Below are 25,001 nucleotides of genomic sequence, written 5' to 3' on the forward strand. Positions count from 1 at the left end.
TGTGTGTGTGTGTGTGTGTGTGTGTGTGTGTGTGTGTGTGTGTGTGTTGCGCATCACCAGTTAACCAGTTGTCTGGCCAGGCAACCCTGGGACAGGCCTGTGGCTGTGGTAGCACCCTGCACAGTCATGGGTTGGAGTCCTGTGAGTCTCCCCACTAACGCTATGTAGTGAGTCAGTGAGCCTCAGAAGGATGCTGCTCTGCCAGGGCCTGCAAGGGAATAAGTCATCTGTAAAATGGAGGCAGGCAGAGAGCTAGTGACAAGAGGGAACCGGACAGCTGCGGAAGGTGGGTCCTGAAGCCTAGTCCAGGCTCCAAAGGGAAAGCAGCTTACTGCTGGCCAGCTTCCATGTCCGGGTGGGCAGGGCTGGGACAAGGCCCTGAAAGGCTTGTGTTTAAATTGTAAATCCATCTCCTTGCTGGCTGTTAAAATATTCTACCAAACAGAGAACAGATTTTTAAAAATGTCTTCCAAATACACATTTAAAAACCCATCACAAACCTGGCAGGCAGACTCTCTAAGCAGCACAGGTGGCCTCTGGCTCCCCTAGAACCAGAAGCTTCAACCCAGAAGCTTCCTGCCACGGAACCCTAGATTCCTGTGTCCCTTGGACTTCCAGACTTCCTAGTCACTGGCCTTTACCACGACCAAACTGCCCTTCTTGCTGACATCTGGGAGTTAATAGAAGCAAGATCCTTATCCACACAATAAGCTGGCAGTTTTCAAGGTGTCCCTCCGTCCATGCCCCACATCAGAGCTTGGCATCTTGGAGATTTTCTATCTAAACCTTGCCTCTACAAGGGCACCTGCTTGCTCAAGTGTCTTTTTTCCGACTACTCCTTTCCTCTCAGCCCCAGTTGCTCAGATTGTAGATGTCTCCAGCTTGGGAGCTACTGAACCGGGGTTAGGGATTGTCCTGCTGTAGTCTGTACTTAGCAGGCATCCCCAGTACTCAGGCACAGATGCTTAGTGTCTGGGCTGAGCGAGTGGGCAGCCTCCCACCAGCCCTCCGCCTGGGACTGAGCTGGGAATGGTTCCTGTAGCCACGGTTTTTTCCTCCAAAATCTGCAGCACCCAGCTCTGGAGAGAAGACGTGAGGAAAACAGACGCTTGTGGGAGGGGGACTGCCCCTCAGTCGGACTCCGCCCAGACTTTCTCATCTGCTCTAGTGTCGCCTTAAGGCGAGGTAAAGTGGCGCCGGGGCGGCCTCAGCTGTCCTAAGCGGCGTCAGTAGTAGCAGCCCCGAAGCAAGTCCTAGCAGGGCAAGAAGCCAGTCCCAAGCTGAGAGGGACATAGGCCCTGTAGACCTGTGGTCAGTGCCTCCCCGCCATTGGCGTCAACTATGCAGGGTCAAGGCGATGCAAGTCATGCTTAGGGGCCCGGTTCGCAGACGCCATTGGTCATTGCAACGTGACCGACCCTAGGAGGCAGTCAGTTACAGGTTCCGAATCCGGATCCAGAGTGCAAGTGCTTGCGGAAGCCGGAGGAGGTCTAGGGTGGCGGTCAGGCGTCCGCCGGGCGCCGCCACCTCCCACTCATGGCCAGGCTGCCCTCGCGGGCCCGGTTGCACACGCCCGGGGAGCCTCGCTCTTGCTCATGGGAGGTGACTCTTCATACTTCATACTGGCGAGGCGTGCTGCAGCGCCTGGTCCCAGGAGACGCAAGAGACCGGTCCCAGAACTCTGGATAGAATAATCCAACCAACCCTAGTGCTGGCCAGCCCCGCGCCTTGCGAGGTCCTCAAACTGACGGGAGTCCTATAGTCGCCTAGGAGGCACCGAGCACACCTGGGTAGCTCAGTGCCAGGTCGCCCCTGTGGTGAGGGTGACACTAGGCCTCTTACAAGGGCCCCACTGATGTCCCTCGGCACCCCGAGTCTCCTCTGCCAGGCCTGACTCGCTTCAAATATACGCGCCCACAGACTTTTCCAAGTACCGAGTGGACACAGGAGTCGTGCGTAGGAGACGCTGCCGGGGTACTTTAGCACAAACCGGTAGACAGGGGACCCCCATAGTACTTGGGGGAAGGGCCCCAGGGTGCGCCGGGCTCAGGGAGTGGCCCCAGGACAGGATCAGGAAGGAGGTGGGGCCCGGGGTGGGACCCAGAGCAGCAGTGGGGGAAGGGCCTGGGCTCGGGGAGTGTCCCCGCTACCCTTCGGTTCCTGGCAAGGCCTCCTAGGGGGGCATTCCTAGCCAGCGTGGCGTCAAGATTAACGAACCCTTCTCTCGGCCCGGTGGGGCCCCGCAATGCGTTGCCAGCCCAGCTCTGAGAGCCGGCTGTGGGGCGCACGCGGCGGGCGGACCGCCCCACGCCCTCGGGCTCCCGGGAGCGCAGCCCGCGGCCGCGCGCCCCAGCCCAGCTCCGCGGTGGCGGCCGGCACAGAGAGCTTTGTGACGTCAGGCGGCGTCACGCGGGGCTGACCCGGCGGCGGCGGCGGCGGCGGCGGTGGCGGGCGGGGGCGGCCTCCGGAGGCGGCGGGAGCATGGAGCCGCGGGCCGGCTGCCGGTTGCCGGTGCGGGTGGAACAGGTCGTCAACGGCGCGCTGGTGGTCACCGTGAGCTGTGGCGAGCGCAGCTTCGCCGGGATCCTGCTGGATTGCACGAAAAAGTGAGCGGGGCAGGGTCGCGGGCCCGGGACTCCTCGGAATCCCCCGGGACACTCCTCCACCGATTCAAGGTTCCGAAGCGGGCTCCGGGAGAAGCAGCAAAGCTCGGCGTCCGCTTTCAGTTTCTGCTGGGCCGGGGTTTTGAGGCGCGCCAGCTGGCCGCCGGTCCGGGTGCGAAAGTGGCTCTCTCCCAAAGTCGCGGTGACTTTCGGGGCAGGAGAGCGTGCGGCCCCGCAGAGGGGCTGCGGGTGCCGGCCGGGACGCACGGGAAGCCTTGCCTGAAACTCCGCACATCTGCCATAATTAATGCACTTTTCTTTGTTCAGACGCACTGGTGAATTCGACTGTTTGCAGAATTGTGATTCGTTTAAGGGGGTCAGTTATGCCGTGGCCTCACCTGTCACAAGAAGGGGGAGAAGCCCAAGGCTTGTTTGAGTGGCTGGTGGAGACCAGCTGCGACGACTGCGGGGTGTAGAAACACTGCCTAGGCAGGCGCCTTGTGGGGGAGTGGAAGATCCAAGTTACAGGGCCAATGCCTCTCCTGGAGGGGCGCATTGGGCTTGGCTCCTGAGACCACCTGTATACCCTTTGCAGGGGCTTCTGCAGCGCAGAGCAGACACCTGAACCCAGAATCACATGGCACTGCGCTGTCACTGCCGGATAAATGATTAGGCATTAATCAGTCTGTGACTCTTCTGCTCCAGCCAGGCTTTATGCTAGGATTAGGAACAGAAAAAGGCTCTGCTTTCAAAGACCCAACTTTTTCCCTTCCTAAAGCCCAGATTTTCCTGGGTTCCCACCACAGAGCAGAGCCCTTCCTCCTTGACAGTTACCCTGCTGACATGTCTTCATTAGATGTGCTAGAAGCCATTTATGCACAAGTCATGTGACTTAACATATGGCCTCCCGTGTGACTGGTGCCCCTCTCTTGTTGGTTAGTACAGGGAGTGCCTATAATGGGGTGACATTCAGGGGCTGCAGAACAGTCACCTGAAAGCTTCCAGTGTAAGCCCTCCCCCACCTCGCTGTTGTCTGCCCTGTTCTCCCTAGGCAGGTCTGGCTCAGTCCTGAGCCCGCAGGGCTGCACCCCTGCTCTACCTGTGCAGCCTGCTCTGGCCTCTCCCTAGAGAGTGTCTGCAGCAGAGGACCTGCATTTCCCCCAGTTCTCAGGCTCCAGAGCTCAAGATAAGATAGGCTGAGGTAGTCCTATCTTGTGGCTGTGTCTACAGAGATAGTGGGATCTCTGCCCCGAGGCCGAGGCCGATGGCTAACCTGGCTTGCAGATGCATACACCCTTCATGAATAGAAGCTATGCTGGGATGGTGAGCATGGGAATCTATCCAGCTATAGGATGTATGTGTGTCTGTGCCCCACAGTCTACCATAACCAGAGCCTCTTGGAGACTGGAGCTTGGTCAGTGGTCACAGCTCTTCTCTGCAGTGGCTTTGGTTGCCCTTGCAACCCAGATAAGGTGGTCCTTCCTTGCCCCTCCAGCCCTCCAAGGATTGGCCTTGAAACTGTCTCTCCTTCCCCACCGCTGATCTTTTCTGCAGGCCACCCTTGGTTCTGTTTCCTGTGGTCTATCCATAGTATTATGAGTTGCAAAGCTAATGTTTACAGCTCTGCTTCTCAGGCAGAACTGAGCACAGCTCAGGAGCTGTCTGCGTGGTTTTGGCTGCAGGGTCTGTTCTCAGCCTCCATTGCTGACCTGTCTTCGCAGGTACCAGTTTCTCCTCAGGGTCCAGTACCTGTCCTTGCTCCTATGGAGGCCCAGTCCTTGGATGTGAGCCAAGGAAGAGCTCTCAAGTCCTAGTTCCTCCCACCCCAGGGGAGCCTTTGGGGCTCAAAGCAACTAGCAGGTCAGCATTCCTAAGGTGCTGCGGTTTATGGGCATCAGAGCTCCCATAGTTTGGATACAGACCTGGTGGCCTGGTTGTCCTTTATGGTTCCTGATCACTGTGCTTCCTCCTTGCTAAATTGGAAATGTGACGTGGATGGTCCCGTTCATATAGACTGCTGGGTGGAAGTATCTGAGGCTGAATCCAGCCACCATGGGTGCTCATCATGAAGTTAGACTGAAAGATGTTTACTCTTTTTCCCTTCCTTGTCTGCAGATGGCTGGGGAGCTCAGAGGGGGTCTTGTTCAGAAGCCACCTGTTACAATACCAAGTCCCTCCTCCCTCTTACATCTTGAATCTGCTGCCTGGCTGTAGAGCAGCCTGAAGCAAGTTCTCTGCTGCTCTGGGTACCTATGCATGCCTGCATTTTCGCTGAGCAGCTGCACTGTGCCCGGGAGTGCCAGGGCTAAGCCTCTGACAAGCTCCCTTTATGATCCCTGCTTACAAACTTTGGATGATCCCTTCCAAAGTGTGCTGACCCAGGTCACTCGTGAAGGGGCAGGGTGGTATAGAGGTATGTCTCTTGTTGAGCACCTCAGGTGAAGTAACGCTGGCCCAAGGTAGTCTGCAAGATAGCAAAGGTCCACTGACTCTGGACTTCTAATCTGAGCTGTTGATTCTTAAACTGTACCATACAACCGCTGAGTCTACCTGCTGGGATGGTCAGTGTGACATCCTCTTTGACCACTTTGACCAAGACCACAGTCACTGCCTGTCACCAGGCTAAAGAGCACCAAGTTCTGTCCTGGAATATGCCACTCAGGGTGGAGGCTCAGGTGCTGGTAGGCATTTCTGAGATTATGTAGTAGACACAGAGGTTACCATAGTACTCAGACATCCTCTGTGCCCTTAAGGAACTGGAGGATTCCAGGTACCTTGTGCATCACAGTTGGTGTAGTGGGGTCCTGGCTGGCATGCTGGTCTTGGGGACTGTACCACAGAAATGTTGACAGGGTGGTCAAGGAAGACATGATGCTAATAAATGCAGGGTCCACCTATCCTCTGGAAATCTGGGGTCTGTGTCCAAGGATGCAGGACAAGTCCAGTTGTACACTCTGGAAAAGGGATTGCTCTGGTATCCAGGCTGTGACTTGTCCTGAAAACCTACTCACTTGACTCCCAAAGCAGAGGTGGCCCCTGGAGGCCTCTGTACACATAGCAGTCCCAAGCAGCCCACTATTTCCTTCAAGACCTTCCTGTTCCTGGCCCCATCCAGCTCTCTAGCCCTACTGCTCAATGGCTGTTTGCTGAGCTGGAGAAAGGCTGGGGGGACTTTCTAAAGTAAGCAAGCCCTGGTGTACAACTTAAGGTGGGGCCTTGGGTGTTTGGACTTGGGCCTTCCTGGGGCTGCAGGCTCCTGGCAACATAGCTATGTAGAGAAGTTTCCGCAGACTACCTCCCAGCTTTGCACATCCGCATGCCTCTGATCCAGGAGTCTGTTGACTCAACCCTCAGGCAGTGGCAGGAGAGCCTCTGCCACCACAGGCTGGGGGAGGAAGGTCTCAGACAGACATAGTAGGGGTGGGAGGGTGCCACTTGGGCGCCAGCAGCCTCGTGAGTCCTGGGTCTGCCTGTGGATCCGGGAAGCCAAAGGGAGGCAGCTGCAAGCAGGGGCAGCCCAGAGCTCTGGCAAACAGCCAGAACTGTATTCTTCCTGTCCATGGGCTGGCCTTAGCCAGGCTACTCTGGGTGAGTAGCTGAGACATACCCACAGGTGAGTCCCCAGGGACATGATTTGGACACTGGTATCTTACTGAGGACTTTGGACCAGGCCATATGTCCCCAGGACTGTGTCCTCATCAGAGCATCATGAAGACAGGAGAGCCTCAGTGTCCCTGAGAGCCCTATGTCTCTGTCCCCTTTGAGTCTCTACTGCTTTTGCATTTGGATATGGCCCCTCTTTATAGCTTCCTGGGCTTCTCAGCCCTGCTCAGTGTCCCCACCTTTTCTTGAACTTAGAGGTTCAGTGCTATGCTTCTTAGAGATATGGTTCCTGCCCCGGCGAATCCTCCTTTTGTTATTGTTTTTTTGGGTTGTTTGTTTGTTTGTTTTTCAAGACAGGGTTTCTCTGTATAGCCCTTTCTGTCCTGGAACTCACTCTGTAGACCAGGCTGGCCTTGAACTCAGAAATCCACCTGCCTCTACCTACCAAGTGCTGGGATTAAAGGTGTGTGCCACCACTGCCCAGCAGGTGAATCCTTTCTTAATCTCCAGGTACCTCCATCCCAAAGATGCACCCATTCAGCAGGCCCTCTTAGTCTATTGTGAACCCTGACAGGTTTCTCTCACTGCCAAGATGTGTAGCATTTCCTGTGAGCATCTGTCCTTGAGACTGACCAGCTTGGGCCACAGCCTGGCCTCGTTGAGGGTTGGAATCCACATCCCTTATGTCCCCCAGGCCAGGTCACAGTTTGTCCACTTGTTTTTCCCTGTGCCATGGCCATCTTCATACCTGGAGGCAGTGGATCCCAACATCACAGGACTGGGACATGTCTGCACGTCCCTTCATCTCCTTGTCTTATCTGTGTAGAAGGAGTGTCACTGCTTGTCATTCTGTGGAACTGCTAAAGGGTTGAGGGAGCTCAAATCACAGTCACAGCCTTTACTGCCTACAGGCTAGAGGCACCAAAGCAGAGCCCTGATGCTCCATGGCCTCCCAAAATCTAGAAGTTGCCCTCAGCTATCCTACTGGAAGGTCATCAGCCAGCCTGCTTTGACCTGGGGTGAGCTGTTCTGTTTACCGACTAGGCAGGCCTTGGGTGTGGCCAAAGCAGGGGCAGGGCAGCAGCTCCAGGAAGGAAGAGTGGCTGCATGCTGCCAGGGTCCTGCCATTTCTCAGGAGAATGCAGCCCCTGGACTCTGGGAAAGGGCCTGGGTTTGCAGCCAGTGGATGTCTATCTTCAGCCTGGAGAGTCTGCCCTAGGCCTCTGGGGTTAAAGCAAGCACTCTGGAGTGCTCTCTGCTAACAGCACCTTTATCACATGGAGGCTGCAGGGATGAACAGAAGAGGAGGGGCTAGAGGGAACCCCCACTTTATGCTCTAGGTAACTGTGGAAGCTGCCAGGAAGGTCAGCTTTAGTTAGCAACTCTCCACCCCTGGTCCCTTATCTGCCCTGCCTCCCAAACCAGCCACTTGCCATTCCTTCCTGCTCTCCCTGGGCCTTCTCTGGCTCTTAGTCCTGTCTGGGCAGAATATCATGTTCCCCAGGACCTGGATGCCTGTTACTGTCACAGGAATTCTGCTCCTCCCTGGAGCAGGTATTCTAGCTTCCCCTTTCTGCCAACACCCTCATTTGGGACCCTGTGGTGTTTTCTGAAGGTGGGTTCCAGAGGTGACAGGCTGGCTGATGATCCTCATCTCGGGGCCATGGAAGGAAAGTCCAATGGTGAGACTTTGGGAAGTTTTAGCACCCCAAGGGCTCTGCTTTGGTGTCTCTGGCCTCAGAGCAGCTGCAGTTGTGGCTCTGGCTGCATCTGGCCACATGTGGCTCCCACCCTGCACGCATATCAGACATCTGGGACCAGGGTGTTCCATAAGACATTCTTCAGGGCCAAGAGGCTTGCCTGGGGTGGGATTCTAGCAAGCTGAGTGCCCCCTTTCTCTTAAAGAAGGGAAGGGAAAGTGAGGCACATGAGCAGAGGCCTGGGTTCTGCAGCTGCTGGCTGTGGGGCAGGTGGACTTCCTTTTGGGCCATGTCCTGTCCCAGGATGCAGATGTTCTCCTCAGTCTTCTAGAAACATTCCAGCCTCAAGCCCTCTTTCTTGTGGCTATAGACTCAGATTCTAATACTCTGACCAAGAAGAAGCCCTCAAGCCAGGTGTCACAGGACATGTGGGTCCTGGTACCTGTCGAATGACAATCCACCACTCTGGACCTAGATCCAGATGACTGTAGAGAGCATATCTTATGTCTGCATGGATGTGGCACCTGACAATAATAAATCTGATGGCCTATGGCTTAAGCAGGAAATAAGAGGTGGAACATCAAGAGGCAGAAAGGATTCTGGGATGGTATGAAGTGCAGGAGAGGGTTTGCCCCAGACAATGTGAGGAGACAGATGCATGGTACCTGAGCACAGGTAACCAGCAATGTGGCAGAATGTAGCTTAGAGTAAATGGGTTATAACAAGTTATGATCTAGTCAGAGGAGAGCCTACCTATATGGACTAGATACTTGTAAATATATTTTGAGTCTGAGTCTTATTTCTGGAAGCATGGGACTGGGAGGAAGAACTGAATTTAATTTCTGCAGATGGCCTCCCAGGCCTAGAGCTGGTTAGGTGACAGTTGCTGGCCATAGCTAGAATCCTCCTTATTCTCACTCTGGTTTTGTTCCCTTCCACCAGGTCTGGCCTCTTTGGCCTGTCTCCATCTACTCTAGTGCCTCTGGCTGACAACTCCTCTGCCATCAGCTGTCATGGCCAGGTTCCTGAGGCGGGAACTGGAGAAGTGATGCAGCTGGAGACGGGACCTCTGCCTCCTCACCACAAAGACCCTGAGAAGGATCAGCCTCCCAAGACAGCTGTGCCTGAGCCACCCCCACCTCTTATACCACCTGTGCCTGCCGGGAACCTGCCTCCCTTTCCACCTTACTTTGAGGGTGCCCCCTTCCCCCACCCGCTATGGCTGAGGAACACCTACCACCAGTGGGTGCCACAGCCCCCACCCAGGACCATCAAGCGGACCCGTCGGCGACTTTCCAGAAACCGGGATCCGGGCAGACTCATTCTTAGCACAATCCGCCTGCGGCCACGTCAGATACTATGTGAGAAATGCAAGAGTACTGTGAGTCCTCAGGAGGCCAGTCCCGGCCCCCTGAACACCCCCAAACCCCGCCGGAGGCTAGGCAGTGGCCCTGACAGTGAACACCGAAAGCCAGAAGAACCAGAAGACAGTGCTGTCATAGCTATGGCTGCCCCGAGGAGGAGCAAGAGGGAGAAGCGGGAAGAGGACAGGGTTGCTGGAGAGCGTGTCCCAAGGAGCCCAGTCATCAAGATCTCCTACAGCACACCACAGGGTAAGGGTGAGGTGGTCAAGATCCCATCCAGAGTACATGGCTCCGTGGAGCCCTTCTGCCCCCAACAGTCTCTACAGAATGGCAGTCAGGACTCAGAGGTATCGAGGGATGTGGAGGCCAGGGGTGGTGGAGACCGACTACCCAGCGGGCCTTCAGCCTCCATCCCCAAGCTGAAACTGACTCGTCCAGTGCCTCCTGTCTCTGACCTGCCACCTCCCAAAATCCGCCTGAAGCCCCACCGGCTGGGGGACGGAGAGCATGAGCCCCTGTACAGGGCTGAGCTGGTGGAGGAGCTGAACGGATGCTCACGAGGCCCCCTGGCCAGCTCGCCTGCTCTCTTTGCTGATGGCTCTACCCCTGGGCTAGAGGACTTGTCTTCTGGAAGTTCTGGTGAGGACGATGACCTCAAGAGGTTTCCCCAAGGTAAACATGGCCGTCATGGCTTGGCTTTTCTTGTTGACTGCCCTGGGAGGAGAGCAGACTGTACCAGTGAATCTGTGTGCAGCACCGACAGCCTGGATGAATTAAAATCATCTGGTTCAGAAGTGACATCTCCAGACACAGGAGACCTGTCATCTGGCGACAGTGCCTCTGTTCCTTCATCTTCTGCTGACACTCGCCAGACAGTCCCTCCCCTCACAGTCAGGCTGCACACGCAGAGCGTCTCACAGTGTGTGACTGAAGATGGAAGGACGGTGGCTGTAGGGGACATTGTGTGGGGTAAGATTCATGGTTTTCCTTGGTGGCCAGCGCGTGTCCTTGACATCAGCCTTGGCCAGAAGGAGGATGGAGAGCCCTCTTGGCAAGAAGCAAAAGTCTCATGGTTTGGGTCTCCGACTACATCATTCTTGTCTATTTCAAAACTGTCCCCTTTCTCTGAATTTTTCAAGCTGAGATTTAACCGTAAGAAGAAGGGGATGTATCGGAAAGCTATAACTGAGGCTGCAAACGCCACACAACATGTGGCCCCAGAAATAAGGGAGCTCTTGACCCAGTTTGAAATGTAACTTTGGTTCCAAGAGCAGGTGAGTCTTGTGTTCACTAGGTGCCTGCTGTTTCCAAAGCAGCCAGCATGAGCCTATGTTCAACACCCAGACGCTAGAGAGCCAGACACTGGGCCTGTGGCTCAAAGTGGGCTGTCCTAAACACTGTTGCCCTCTCTGATGTCTCTGGAGCTCACACATCCCAAGAGGGATGCTTTAAAGGGTCTGATTATCGGATGTTTGTGTTTGTTAGAGTGTTGCAGCCAGTTGTCAAAGGAAGGCCCATGAGTCTTCTGCTAGGATTTTTGAGAAAGGGATGCCATTTGCCCGACTCTGGCTGGGGTGAAGGGAGAGTAGAAGGATAAAAGTCAGGCTTTCATCTTCTGTCACTCTGAGGGAAGAGGAATCTTCTTTTACTCTCTTGTGTGGGCCAGGCATCTGACTGGCAGGGAGGAGGGAGGCAAGGCAAGGAGAAAGGAAAGCCTCTGACCCTCCAGTAGAGCTGGCCTCTGCGCCTCAAGCTGGCCGTTCCACTCAGCATGCCCCATCCCTCCTTCTCTGTAGGTGTGATGGTTCCTGAATGGTCCTCAGTGTAGCCAGGTACACCCAGTTCTGGGTGGTGGGTACAGTGTCTTGAGCTCTTCTGGGAGAACTCTGTAGTTTAGAAGTCAATCCTCAGATGGTCTGCCTGCACTTCTCCCTGGACATACTCACATCTGATAGCCCCTTCCAGCTTTGACTGCCATGGTGATGACTCTTGCAGAGGGTCTAATGCTCTCTTCTTGGCTCCAAGCAGCCTCTTTCTTTTTTCTTTTTCTTTGTTTTGTTTTGTTTTGTTTTGTTTTGTTTTGTTTTGTTTTTTGAGACAGGGTTTCTTTGTGTAGTTCTGGCTGTCCTGGAACTCACTCTATAGACCAGGCTGGCCTGGAACTCAGAAATCCGCCTGCCTCTGCCTCCCAAGTGCTGGGATTAAAGGCGTGCGCCACCACCGCCCGGCTTCTTTATTTTTTCTTAATCCTTGGCTTAATGCTGATTTCATGGTACAGAGACATAGAGTTCGTGTCAGGTGATTATACTCAGAAGACAGGAGCCCTGCATCTACCTCCAGCTAGACCCCTGACTTGGCGTTCCCTCAGTGATCTGTCTGCCCAGACCACTTGCTTTCTTCTACCATTTTGACATCATGGTTTCTTGGGCGATAGCCTTTTGTTAGTCTTTCGCTCCTTAGAAGGACCAACTGATGTCCTTCTGGGATACCTCTCAAGCCTATTTACTGCTCTTTCAGTTGCATTGGAGGTTCCAGGAGAGGAAGCAGTATTGGGAGGCAGGCTTTGGGGCCAGCTTTCAGGCTGCTGTGGCCTCTACCCTCTCCACTGGTCCCTGGTTATACATAACAGCCAAACCTATTCTCACTTGGGGGACCTTTGTGTAGGATGAGGCAGGTACAAAACAGACATGGGGGTTGTGGCAGCAGCCTCCAGTTTCTGCATCTCTTAAGGCAGGGCATCCATCAGGCTAAAACAGAGAAGGGTCAGGTAACTTGTCCTGCAGCACACCCAGTCCTGGCGCACTCTGCACCTGGCTCGGCCTTGCTGGGTCCTTCCTCATCTTCCTTGCCTTGCCTCTCTCTGTTTAGCAGCTGATCGTGGCACTGGCTTGGCTGGAGGCAGAATGGATGAAGGCTGAGTGCCTCTCACATGCCCCAATTATGTGGCATAAATCCAGCTTCTGGTGAGAGATGGAGTCTATCTAGCCTGGTCCTTACAAACTGACTTTCGGTTCCTATCCACTGTATAGACAGAGATGGTGACTGGAGACATCTACCCGAAGGGACCCAGGGAGTCTGGAAACCCAGCCAGGCCTTAGCTGCACCTCGGAGAATGCAGCCTTGTAGCTTCTGAGCAGGCCCTGTTTATCCGGAAGCAGAGGGGGAAAAAAATCTCACCCAACTGGTTTGCCTGGCCCCTGGTCCTGGGCTGTGCCTGGACCGGCATGCACCCAGCAGCCCTTTGCCTTCTGGGAGTGTGAGGCACTGGGTCCCTATAGCTGCAGAGTGCTCAGCGGTGCTTGTCTGGCCAGTGTTTTGCTTTTTGTGTGAGGACTTTATAAACATGGAGAGGAGGTTCCTGCCAGGCAAGTCAAGTGCTCATCAGCAATGGAGCTGGTGTTTTCAGCTAGAGGCTCCTGCTGTGTGAATTAGAGTCCCCTGGTGGACAAATGTGCTTTTCAGTACCCCTAGTGCTATTAGAGTTAATCCCTTCCAGCTTGTATAGGAGGGATACCTGGGGACCTGGCCCTCTAAGCAGAAGCTTTTGAGATGCTGGTGGGGATCCAGTGAAGGGCACAGTTGCTGACCTGGACATTTCAGGACAGGAAGCTGCTCAGGGATTGAGTTCAGGTAGGAGAGGCCTGATGAAGAAGGTCAGCTTCCAGGTCCAGCTCACTGGCAGGCCACACCTGACCCTGAAGATTGCAGGTTGCTGTGGCAGGAAGAGCAATCCTTCAAGGTCAGGGAAGGAGGGTGCCACTCTCCTGTGTGCAGGGAGTCATCAGAGAAAGCCAGCTATATTTATTCCCTTCCAAAGGCATGGAGCTCAGTATCTCATCCCTGAAAGACCCTTTTACTCACTTTGATGAATGGCTGAAGGATCAGCTGACTGGGGCTTGGTGTGGACACCCTCCGTACTGGACAGGGGTTGGGGGAGCTGGGTCCCCTGACTCTTCCTGGGATGTGGTATCACTTATGTATCAGAATCAATGACTCTTCCAAGTAGGTCCTGATCCAGATGTACAGGCTAGGCTGTCCTGACTCATACATGCAGAGAGATCTCAGTTTCCTTGGCTGTCACAGGGTGACAGTGGCACCTGTCTTGTGGATATGTGAGGGATACAGCAACACTATGGGCTTAGGAGTGAACTTGTAGGCAGCTGCCTTTGCAAGTGACCACCATACCTTTTCTACCTAGGCTCCAGGGTTGTTTACCCAGGGGGTCTGGTGTGAGTTTACTGGCTAGGGGCAAGAAGCTCTTGGAGATTCTTGTATGGAAGCAGAGCCTATGTTCCTGGTTGGACAGGGCAGGTTTCTTCTGCTCCGGTCTATACTGCTCCCTGGAGCCCTGCAGGAGCTGACCACCTAATCTACCTACGTATGAGTGGGTGCTCCCCAAGCAGAGGGTAGCAAAGACTGGAAAGGGTTGGTGTGAATTCAGGTTCCTCTCCAGCTCCTGGCCCTACCTTCTGCCTCTGGCTACTCTATCTGCCACCTACTTTCCTCTAAACACTCAACTGGATATGAGCTAGCAGGGTAGGTAGAATCCTGGAGACATTTCTGAGTCACAGGTCCCAAATTAGCTTGTCATAATCACACAGGCATGCTCCAGGAAGGAAGGGACAGGGATTTGAAACAGATCATTTGGTGGGAACCCAGACCTATACTGTTATCCAGGAAGGCTTCCTGGAGAAGGTGACTTGAGCTGAGATCTAAATGGGGGTATAGGAGATTGTGGAAGGCAATTCCAGGCAGACTCTGGCCTCCTCCTAGGAACAAGGGTGCTTGCAACACAGGACTCAGAGCAGTAAGCAGGTCCAGTCATTTATGCCAAAACAAGCTGGGGAGGCTGGGCGATGTGTGGTGTTGACTCCTTAGAAAAGAGAGTGCTGCTTCTTCCTGCCCCACAGTCCTAACTTCCCAGTGGCCCTGGTGGGCTAATGGAGGTGAGAAAGAACCTGGGGCCTGGCTCATAGTGGCTCTAGTGGAAAGTTCAGAGAGCTGGTACCACAGGCTAGAGGTGAGGGGCATTCAATGTGGCAGTGGTGGGGATGCGTGTGGGGGGAGTGGGAGAGTGTTGACAAGAGTGGCACTATGGAAGCAAGAAGAGGGTCCAGGAGAAAATAGGCTGACTACCCTTGGGGACAGGAAGCCACATAGGATCAGAGAGGGGGGGGCCTCGGGCTGACAGCAATGGGTTGGGGGTTTGCCTACCAAGTACCACAGTTCTATATAAAGACAAGAGTACTGGGTTGATGGTTGCCAGGTTCTGCCTGGGGATTGGCCAAGAGGTGTACAGTATACCTGTTCTGGTTAATGGTGCCTCTTTTCTGTTTTCCCAAGTGCCTGAGCAATCTGTTGACAGAAGCACAGAGTTGTCAGGTGGCCAGCACAATGCTTGGGTGCTGTGTGGACTGAAAGTTATGGCACTTCCCTACAAAGAAGAGGGGATGTCATCCCAGGACTCAACTCCTAGGTGTCTACTGAGACATCACTGGCCTCAGACTTTTGAGCGTTTAGGCCCCAACCTCGAGTGGCCAGGATGTTGGGCTGAAAGCTTTAAAGTTTTGCCAGGGAGTACAGCACACCCATGCCTCGGATGTTCCCCTTTGCTGAGCTGTCATCCTCCCTAGAGTCAGTCTGTCCTGTGGCCATGGTAACAAACTTCCACAAAGTAGGGCCTGCAAAGGTGTCCTTTCGAGTCAGAGGCCTGAAAGCTAAGCCCAGCTGGGCTCCCTCAGAAAGCTGGAGAGGGTAACCAACTCTTGAGCTCCTTTCAGGTGCTGCTGGCTACAGCAACATCCCTCTGGTCTGCCTCCATAATCTTCCTCAGTGTGGTATCATACGCTGCCTTTCTGATAAGGACCTATAATGGCATCCTATAGTTCAGTGTAATCATCTCAGAAACATCTAATTGGGTTTTTTTCTGTGGAAGTACGTAATAGAAACTGATGTGATCAGGTTCCAGAGACTAAGGTCTAAGTCTATGAAGGGTACTACCCCACCTCTCAGTCATCCTCCTGTAAAAGTATTTTTTATTCTCCTCATGTAATTGAAGGCTCACTCCCTCTGTCTGCTAACATAAGCCTAGTCCTGGAAGCTTCTAGCCTTCGTACAATCTAATGTAGGCCTAGAATGTTTTCAGCCTCTGAGACTTACTGCTGAAGAAGCTCACCCTTTCTAGTTCTTTTTAATCTCTGGCTGGTTCAACTCAGCTGTTCTGGCTCAAAACTCCTCTCTAAGCTGACTGATTCAATCTGACTTCTCTCAGCTTCTCATTGAATTGTCCTGCTTGGCTTCAATTCTCTGGCTTGTTCTGTCTTCACCTGTGTCTAGCTTGTTCTCTCTTTTAGCCTGTCTCTGTAAAACCCTCCCAGTAAAACTGCCTCTGAGTTCCATGAACTGACTGAACAGAACTGACTAGAACTCAGAGATCTGCATGCCTCTGTCTCCTGAGTGTTGGGAGTTAAGGAGTGTACCACCACTCTTGGACCTAAGGTGGTTTGGTTTTTTGTTTGTTTTTACCTGAAACTTGCTTTATAAAAGGCTAGCTTTGAACTCAGAGATCTGTTTGCCTGTGTCTCTTGGGATTAAAGCCATGTCTGTACTCTGGCTAGATCACCCTAGATTACACAGATCCAGAAGGTCTTTGATTGTGATCTCTTGCCAGAGCAGCCATGTTCTGAATTAACATTCCTCCCCATTCTGCTCAGTCGACATTCCTAGCATATTGTTCATTAGATTGCCTGCACACACTGTCTGTGCCAGCCTCTCATGTAACAGAGGGGAGACAGCTTCAAGGATAGACTGGTCCAAGATCCACACAAGAGCAGTGACCACTGCCTCTGTGCTCTCACAACATCAGCCTAATTGTGCGCCAGCATCTGGAATGGGCCTTTGTGATGTGGAGCTCCAGGGTCTGTCCCATGAGGGAAGAAACTGTTGTTCCAGAAAGATCCATCTGTGAAGACAGTGAGATAGCCAGTTTGAGGAACATGATGGCCCCACTCACCTTCCTGCTTCCTACGCATTTCTCCTAGGAAAGCATATATTGATCGGGATCCAGTCTATTGCAGGTGCTAGTGCGTACACTGTGCCAGCTGAGTGGAGAGAACATGCCTCTAGACTCCAAGTGCACGGTGCACCGCCTCCCAACACCACAGTGTGTCCCCCATCCAGCCTTTGAACAGCATCCCATATTGGAACACACCAAACCAGCTCTTTCTTCTAGCACTTCTGCTCCCCCATGGGTTGTCAGCTGACTTCTACATCGCTTTCAGGGAATTCAGGTCCTCTGGGAAGGTTGTAATTATTTTGTTCCAGAAGGAAACTAAGGCCTATAATTCCAGGCCTTCTGCAGGGGCTCAGGCCTTCCCACCCACTAGCTCCCAGTGGCCTGTCCTTACCACTGCCACTGGGTATCATGTTGGGAGCAGGCAGGCAGGCAGGCAGGCAGACCAGACCAGACAGACAGTTTGTGGGAGGTAAATTGGAATACCAGGTGTTAAAGTGTCTGGGGGCATCATGGGCCCTGTACAAAGCCTCTGGATGCCCCTGCCTATCTGAACCTTTTGGACCAAATACTGCCTGTTTTCTAGTGAGAGGACATGGTCTCAACACCCCCATCTCTACATGATGGTCCTTGACCCACCTGCTTTGGGTTTCATTTGATAGACCCTTCCTCAGACTATTCATCAAGAAGTTACTCTCTTTTCTCACTTGGGGGATGATTTGAAGCTGTCATATCATAAGCTGTCCCCTCTAGAGAATATTTCCAGTCTCCACCACTTGATGGTGGTCTCGAGGCTCACCTCATTGCTGGTGAGCAGCTGACCATGTCATCCATTCCCAGCTGTGTGTGTTCTCCCCCACCCCACCCCACCCCACCCCGATCTCAGCATTTATCCAGCACATCCTGGCTCCATCCCAGCCCATGTTTTCTAACTGCACAGTGCTCCTTAATGTGCCCCCATTACTTCTAACAAGAGTTCCTCTGCTGCTCAGATTGCCCTCCCTAAGTCACTTGCCCCAGTCAGCCCCAGACCTTCAGTGACCACAGCATCTGGTAGGATCCCTGCTTCATGCCACACCCACCATCTCACTCTGGTAATGTCTATTTTCTGGCCAGGCCTGAGGCCCTCACAGTTCCTGAGAGCCCGGGCCTGGGACCAGGCTGCTCCATGCTCCAGCTTGCTCTTGTTCCTGAACTGTTTATTGCTTCTAGTGTTAACACTGGGAATTACTTTTCTTTTCCTTTTCTTTCGTTTTCTTTTCTCTTCTTTATAGCAAAACTTAATGGTATTATAATAACACAATTATTAATTTTACATATGCAAAGCTGAATTGTTTTTAGTAATGCATGTTACACATTTTTTTTTTTTTACTTCATTACAATATGATAGTTTGGGGATATAAGACCACTAATGCCCTCCACAAGGAGGGTTGGCCAACCAAGGTTGCCCCGGTGATAGATAACACAACACAAGTGATAGATAATGTTCTAGGGTCTCTTTGAAACACATTTCTGTGTTTCAAAGGCCTTGAGGACAGTTCCTCTCTGAGTCAAGCTGTGACACAAACACGATAATACAAGTTTATCTCATTTGCATTCATTACTGGATTTTTAAAATTGAGCTGTGTTTTGTAATGCTGTAAGCGTTTCTGTAGTTCCCCTGCTTGGCATCCCTCGTGGTCCCTCCTGACTCCTCCTAGAGTCCCTAATCCAGGAGGCTCATCCCTCTGATTTTAGCACAAGCAGACTCATGTGCACCAACCCCCGAGCCCTGAGCAGCATCAGAGAGCAACTACGTCTGGGTTGTTCCTGTCCCTTGTCAGGGGAGCTGAAGGGTGAGCCCTCTAGCTGTCTTAGCTCTAGAGAAGGCTGGGTCTTCGCAGAGAGGTACCCCAAGCTGCAGGGCAGGATGGGATGGGATAGGATGAGCCTGATACTCTGGAGAATGTGGGTTTCTGGAGAGGACTGATGTTCTAGCCTGTCAGCAACCCAGGGCAGCTAAGCTTGCCCTGCAGTGCTGGTAAAGGGCCAGCTCCCCGAGAGTGGGAGAGGAAGGGCTTCTTTGAAAGCCCCAGTTGAAGGACAAAGAGAGGCTCAAGGCCAGGAGCTCTGGAGAGTCTCCTCTCAAAGTTCGTTCTTTTCCCCAGTGAAGGCCTCTACAGGATGTTTAAGGGCATTTCCAAAGGTCAGGCCACGGTGGCTGGAGAGACAGCTTTAATTGTTTCCCAGGGCTGAGTTTTTTCCCTTTCAAACCTTAAAGTACTTGTTAGAAGGGACAGGAGAAGTAGTTGTCAGTTGGGTTCTCCCTTCCTCCACTCCCCACCTCCACCCCACCCCGCCCCACTGCACATGGGTGCGAGCGTGCATACACACACACACACACACACACACACACACACGCCGTGCTGCAAGTACACCTGTTACAACTGTACAGATCCTAGCCAGACCTTAGAAGCACCCCAAGACCATTCAGAGCTCTGGAACTCCCTACCCAGAGTAGCAATCTCTCAGAAGTGTACCAGCCTGGGTGTAGGTCAGTCAGGCTGGGCCAGGGTGGGTTAGAATGCTGAGCAAGACCGTGTGCTATATTTATAGGTCAACTGAACTTTGCTGCTGGGGTGATGGGCGAGGCTCTTCATCTCAGAACCTGTTTGCATATGACTTTCTAACATATGCATCTTGATGAGTTTAGTTCCTTCTTTGATTCTCAAGGGCCTTCAGGGGTCCAGAGAACCAGGGTCCCTCTGGTTCTGTAGATTGCTCACCTGCTACAACTGCTTACTGTCTACATGGACCCATTCGTGCACACAAGCACGCTGCACATACATGTACACAAGCAGAGGCTCCTCCTTATGCCTTCTGGACTGGGATCATGGGTAGTTGCCATACCCCATCCAGGTGCTGGGGATCCAAACCCTAGTCCTCCAATTAGCACAGCAAGCATTTTGCATGCTGAGGCGTCTCTCCAGCTCCTGATTTGTGGATTCTCTGTCTCTCTGGTTAGGCATTCCCTAGAGTTGTTTCCTAGACGGAGATTTCATGTTCTTTGAACATTCCTCCCCGTCAACACGTACAGACTCAGCTTGCTGGGAATGAGACTTGAGGTTTGCGGGAATAAATGGAGCCTGTCATGCAGATCATACAGGAATCTGCTCTCTGAAGTTGGCAGTGTCCCTACTTCCTGTCCGATTCACTTTATAGTCCTGCTACTTGCCTATCTGCAGCTCTGAAGAGAAGGTCTTGAGTGCTTCAGACATGTTAGGCATCCATTTTAGCTTAAGAGTTCACACATTTCTCCAAAACACCTCAGCTTAGCACAGTGCTGACAGGTATCTGTGCTCACTGGGTAGTAACAATGGCTAGGCTTGGAGCTGTAGAAAGGCTCTATAAGCCAGACGTCTGGGGCTGATACCACGCCCCCTCCATCCATCCACACATACTCATCATCACCATCAACATCTGTTTTCGAGGTCTGCCCTCCCTTACCCTGGGGGTGGAGGATATGTCCGGGTGACTGAGGGATTCAAGGACTTCCCGTGCAGTAAGGTCATTACTAGAACAGCAGACTTTCCTTGGAAACAGCAGACTTTCCTTGCAGACTTCCTAGTGATCGGCCCTCCTACTGGACTTGGCTGGTCCTGTATTCCAAAGCCTCCCACCATCTAAGACCCTCTACCTTCCTCTGGCATGGCTGAGTCATGGGCAGCAGAAGTTGTGGGAACAAGGGAAGTATGGCTCACTGGCCTGGTAAGAGCTGGGGGTGGGGGGGGGGCACAGCAGCCTCTGGGATCTCTGCAAAGCTATAGTGCCCAAAGGAGAAGGCTGAGGGGACACTGAGACAAACTCCAAAGTGCTCTGTCCTGATACTTGAACCCTCTAGGATCCTGCTCCCTATAATTCACCCCTTGGTAACCTCTATCCTTTCTTCTTCTCCCAAGGTCACCGACAATGAGGGTGCAGCTGCTGTCCTGGAACTTCTGACTTCTGTCCCAGGGGCCCATGTGCCGCTGGCTGGCTGTGTGCAGAAAGAAACATGCTGGGCACAGTGGTTGGCCTGACTCCAGAAGAGCAGGTGTGCATGGGGAGGGACTCAGCTTAGGGCACCTGGCTCCTCGCAGCTGAATGTATCTGTTCAGGCTTCAGCGTTCCTAGCCAAGAAGTGTCCTGGAGCTTGGTGACAATGTTTGCTGCTTTGTATGCTAGTGGCTGCAAGGCTTAGACATCCTCAAACAGAAGCAAGGCCTTCTGCTCAGGCTGTGAGACTCCTGCTGTGGATGCGAGGCCTAGCTACAGGGCACCCTCCTGGGCCTGGCCTCCGTTATTCAGCCTGAGCCACCCTTCAGGTTTGAGGAAACCAAACTGCACGTATGGGGTTCTCCTCCAGCCCTTGGGTATAGGGTCTCTGTGCACTTGAGCCAGGAACTTAGTTGCATCTCTTCCACATTCCATTCAAAGCATTTGTCCCTGGCTCCCAGCCCTGGCCTTCAGGGCCGCCTTGATCTGAGATGCTGCTATGTTACCAGGACTGGGAAGGGGAGAGGGAGGACAGAAGTGAAAACAGGCCTCAGGTTAGGAATTACCGACTCTGCCCTGTGAGGCTACATTCCTTTCCCCTCTGTCACTTCTAAGACCAAAAAGAAAACAGAAAGAAAAGAAAACTGTCTCTGCTTCTTTGTTTAAGCATGAAAAGAAATAAACAGGGTGAATAGCTCAAAGCTGTATCTGCCTGACCTGTGAGAGAGACTACAATCCTCTAATGGGTTGGAGAAGGGCCCTGGCCACCCCTGTCCAGGTGGCACTGTGCCGGTTGTATTGCTCACTCCTGATCACCTGACAGGATGCAAATCTGAAGCAAGGCCATTCTTGGCTCTAGGTGGTAGTTTCAGTCTCCTGCCTCAGGCCTTGCTCTTGGGTTTTCCGGTCCACCCTAAATCCCTCAGGCAGAGGCTTGGACCTGGAATGGTTTGGTTGTTTCCTCCAATGGAGCCTCTTGTCTCCATTTTGGCTCAGTTAGAGCTAAGGGATGTCCTGATATGGCGGTAATGGCTTTTCTCGTTCCTGATTTTGATGGAAAGTACTCTTGGGTTTTGAGGGTGCCATAGCCCTCAGGAGGAACCTGTGGGCAATATGAGAGCCCTGGTTGCCTCTAAGGTCTCCACACTCAGGAAGGAGTGTGGTGCAGATCCATCACTGACTGGCCAAGGGCTATTCTAAAGGTATCCCCTAGGTCTGGATCTGAGATTTGGAGGTAGGAGAATGTTCTCTCAACTTTTTAAGTTTTTTATTTTTTTTTGTTTTTGTTTTGTGTGAGTTTTTGAGACGGTTTCTCTTGTCCTGAAACTCCTTTTGTAGACCAGGCTGGCCTTGGATTTACAGAGATCCAGCTCCCTCGGCCTCCCAGAGTGCTGGGATTAAAGGTGTGCACTACCACGCCCGGCTTGGTTTCCCAATTTTTTGTAGCAGCAAAGCCTTCTTCACATTCAAGCTTTGCAGGAAGGTGTGGCAGCAAACACTGTAAGACCCTACACACATGACATCTCTCCATTTTCAGAGTCTCTCCCAGACACCCTGGAGGCCCTTGTGTCAGGAGGGCTGTGTCTTAGCTAATGGAAGCTTCTGGGCATCCTTGTGTAGTCAGCTCATGGCTGAAGCAACAGATCCCTCCTCCCCCAGTCCCCCAGTGTCTGGCCCTGAGAACCTTTGAAGATACACACGTGGAAGTGGGGACCTTGCATGAGAGGGGGGGCTTTGGAGGAGTAAGAGCATCCAGCCTTGCCCTTGTGCCCCCACCACCCTTGTTCTGAGGCTGGGAGAGGAAGATAGGGGAGCCACCCGTAAGTGTTTCCTGGGTATGGCCTCCCCACCTCTGACCTACAATCTGGGAAGACTGAGTTTTGGCCTCTGGACAACCAGGGGCCCTGTAGTCACATAGTGGTCGTGTTATGCCAGATCCTGAGTTGCTGCACTTCCTTTTAGGGGTTCCCCAGGAAAGACTGTGCTAGGGGAATTCATGCTTCCAATTAGCTTGAGCCAAGTGGACCCTGCCATCTGTGGCCTGGGATAGAGGTTTTTGTCTTCAGGAGGCCTGCTCTGCTGGGCAGAAGGATAGGAATATATCTTATTCTGAAACAAACAGAACCTAGTAGACTGTACACCTGTGCTTTGCCTATGGAATGCATTACGTATCTTCAAGAGCATTGGGCCAGGGCCAGATGTGATAGACAGAGACAGATGGATCTTATAGTGAGGTCCTGGCCAGCCAGGGCTACATAGTGAAATCTTGTCTCAAAAAAAAAAAAAAAAAAATCAGACGAGGAAAGGCCACTGGCTCTTGTCCCAGGCTTTACTGAAGACACAGGCCAGCATGATGTGTGATCTCTGTACCCTGGCGACCCCAGCAGCAGCTCAGAGGGGGCTGGTCCTGCCCTCTGCCCATAACTATTCATACCACCCACATTGCTGAACCACAGGTCCTGACTGAGGCCAGTAGATCCTGAGGAGAGAAAGACCAGTTTCTTCACCGAAGTAGAAAAACAGTTCCCTATGCATTCTGGCTCCAGGCATCCTGTTTTAGCCCAGACTGTTGGGAAAACACTGTTCTGGGGCCCAGGGTCCCTGCTAGGGGAGCTTAGGCCCAGAAGCACCTTCCAGTGACAGTGGCATGGTCTGGTGTCTGTGAAAACGTGAGTTCTATGTCAGAGCAGTATGAACACAACTCGCAGAACCTCGGTTCTGGGTCTCAGTCAATGGGGTCAGATGCTGTCTGTCCACATGTGCAGAGGGCTCTACAAGCAAGCAAGCTGCCTGCTGAGTCTCTGAGTGGTCAGCCTTGGGCATCTTATGCTAGAGAACTGAGAGACTGCAGTGACAGGGTGATCTCCAGGTGCTGGCAGGGAGGGGAGTCTCCAGAATACTTTGCCCTGTAGTAATCACGGGACCTATGCCTGATGATGAAGGGTGATGTCCTGGTGTTTGGGTTATTATTGCTATAACGAAACACTGTGACCAAAAGCAAGTTGGGGAGGAAAGGGTTTTATTTGGCTTACACTTCCACATCATAGTCCTGAAGGAAGTGAGGGCAGGAATTCAATCAGGGCAGGAACCTGGAGGCAGGAGCTGATGTACAGACGTAGAGGGATGCTGCTTATTGGCTCTCTCCCTCTGGCTTGCTCAGCCTTTTATCTATTTATTTATTTACACTTTTAAATTATTTAAACTTTACTTATTTAATTAAATTATTTAACTTTAAATATACTTTGATCATATTCTTCCCCTCTCCCCATGTTCTTCCAGATACTCTCCCCATCCTTACCTACCCAACTTTTTTTCTGAAAAATGAAACAAAAACTCAATACAACAAAACCAAGAAAACAAAATACCACCCACGCCCCCTCAAAAAAAAAACTGTAATCAAAAGCACACACACACACACACACACACACACACACACACACACACACAAAACCCTGTGGATACAACCATTGTATGCTGGTCAACTTCTGAACACAAGCCTGCCCTGGATTGGCTGATATATACCCAGTGTCATTCCATTGGAGAAAACTGATCTTCCCTCTCCCAGCAGGTCTAAATGACAGTTCAATTGTTAATCTTTACCCTAGTGGCTAGGATTTCATTCATTTGTCTTTTTTAAAAAAATAAAATATAAGATAAAAATGATCACATCAAAGTTGGACAAGATGAACCAACAGAAGGAAAAGACCCCAAGAGGAGGAACAAGGATCAGAAAGCTACTCATTGGTGCATTTGGGAATCCTATAAGATTACACTGGGAGCCACAGGATGAGCACCGAGGTCCTGGCACAGGCTCTGGGCAGCTGCTTCAGTCTCTGAGTTCATATGAGCTTTGCTTCCATTGATTTAGAGTGACTAGATTTCTCAGGGCCTTCTACCACTCCTGGCTCTCACCCTGCCGGCCTCCTTTTCTGTGGGGTTGTCTGAGCTCTGAGGGGCGGGACTTCATTCAGCCTGCTTTTTTATAGCATCCAGGACCACCACAACGGGACTCTCACATCAATCACTAATTAACTGTCCTACAGGCTTGCCTACAGCCCAATCTTATGGAGGGATTTTCTTAATTAAGACTCCCTCCTATGCAATAACTCTAGCTGGTGACAAAGTTCACATAAAACTAGCCAGCACAGGTACGAAGCACAACCTTTGTGGACATCTGTACATCTAACATCCCAGGGCACTGGGAGCCCTGTCATGGAAACAAAAGGGACTCTTGCATACCTGACATTTCCCAGACTTCAAGACCATGAAAGTCCCTGTCAAGTCCCTTGGTAGCACTTCCTAGAGAGGCCAAGGAGTTACTGGGTACTCACACTGATAGCTGGGTCCTTTTCTTTAGCTGTTTAATCCCTAGAACCCTAATGCAAGATGATTCTGTGATTTTGCTCAGTTCCGTGCCCTAAGTTGGGACCTCTTGCTTGCCCATGTAAGGGTCAATGCCCGTTCCAGTTTGTTGATGGCTCAAAGACCCAAGGCTCCACAGCTTTGAGGAAGGGTGGTTAAGACAGTCAGTTCCTGAAGTCCTAAGCTAGCTTGTGTATCTGTCATCTACCCCCAGCCTGGGGACAGCACCTGTCCTGAGTTATGGTGGGGCATGGACGATGCTTTAGATCTAATGAGAAGTGAAGGGAGCTTTAAGTCATCAAGAAGTACATTAGCTGGGCAGTGGTGGTGCACACCTTTAATC

The 25,001-nt window shown here is 52.3% G+C and overlaps 1 protein-coding gene across 2 annotated transcripts; it reads left to right on the forward strand.

The window, feature by feature from the left end:
• The first annotated feature begins 2,450 nt into the window (after positions 1–2,450).
• Pwwp2b (PWWP domain containing 2B) lies at positions 2,451–20,997 on the forward strand. Of its 2 annotated transcripts, none has more exons than XM_028787169.1 (3): positions 2,451–2,606; positions 8,849–10,544; positions 20,221–20,997. In XM_028787169.1, the coding sequence occupies exons 1-2, from the start codon at positions 2,482–2,484 to the stop codon at positions 10,524–10,526; spliced, it is 1,803 nt and encodes a 600-aa protein (XP_028643002.1). In that variant the 5' UTR covers positions 2,451–2,481; the 3' UTR covers positions 10,527–10,544; positions 20,221–20,997. The 2 variants fall into 2 exon arrangements, with proteins under 2 accessions (XP_028643002.1, XP_028643003.1); XM_028787170.1 differs by having other exon boundaries at positions 8,849–10,239.
• The last annotated feature ends 4,004 nt before the right edge of the window (positions 20,998–25,001 follow it).

This window comes from Grammomys surdaster, unplaced genomic scaffold, assembly GCF_004785775.1.
Source record: "Grammomys surdaster isolate TR1022 unplaced genomic scaffold, NIH_TR_1.0 125612, whole genome shotgun sequence".
NCBI lineage: Eukaryota > Metazoa > Chordata > Mammalia > Rodentia > Muridae > Grammomys > Grammomys surdaster.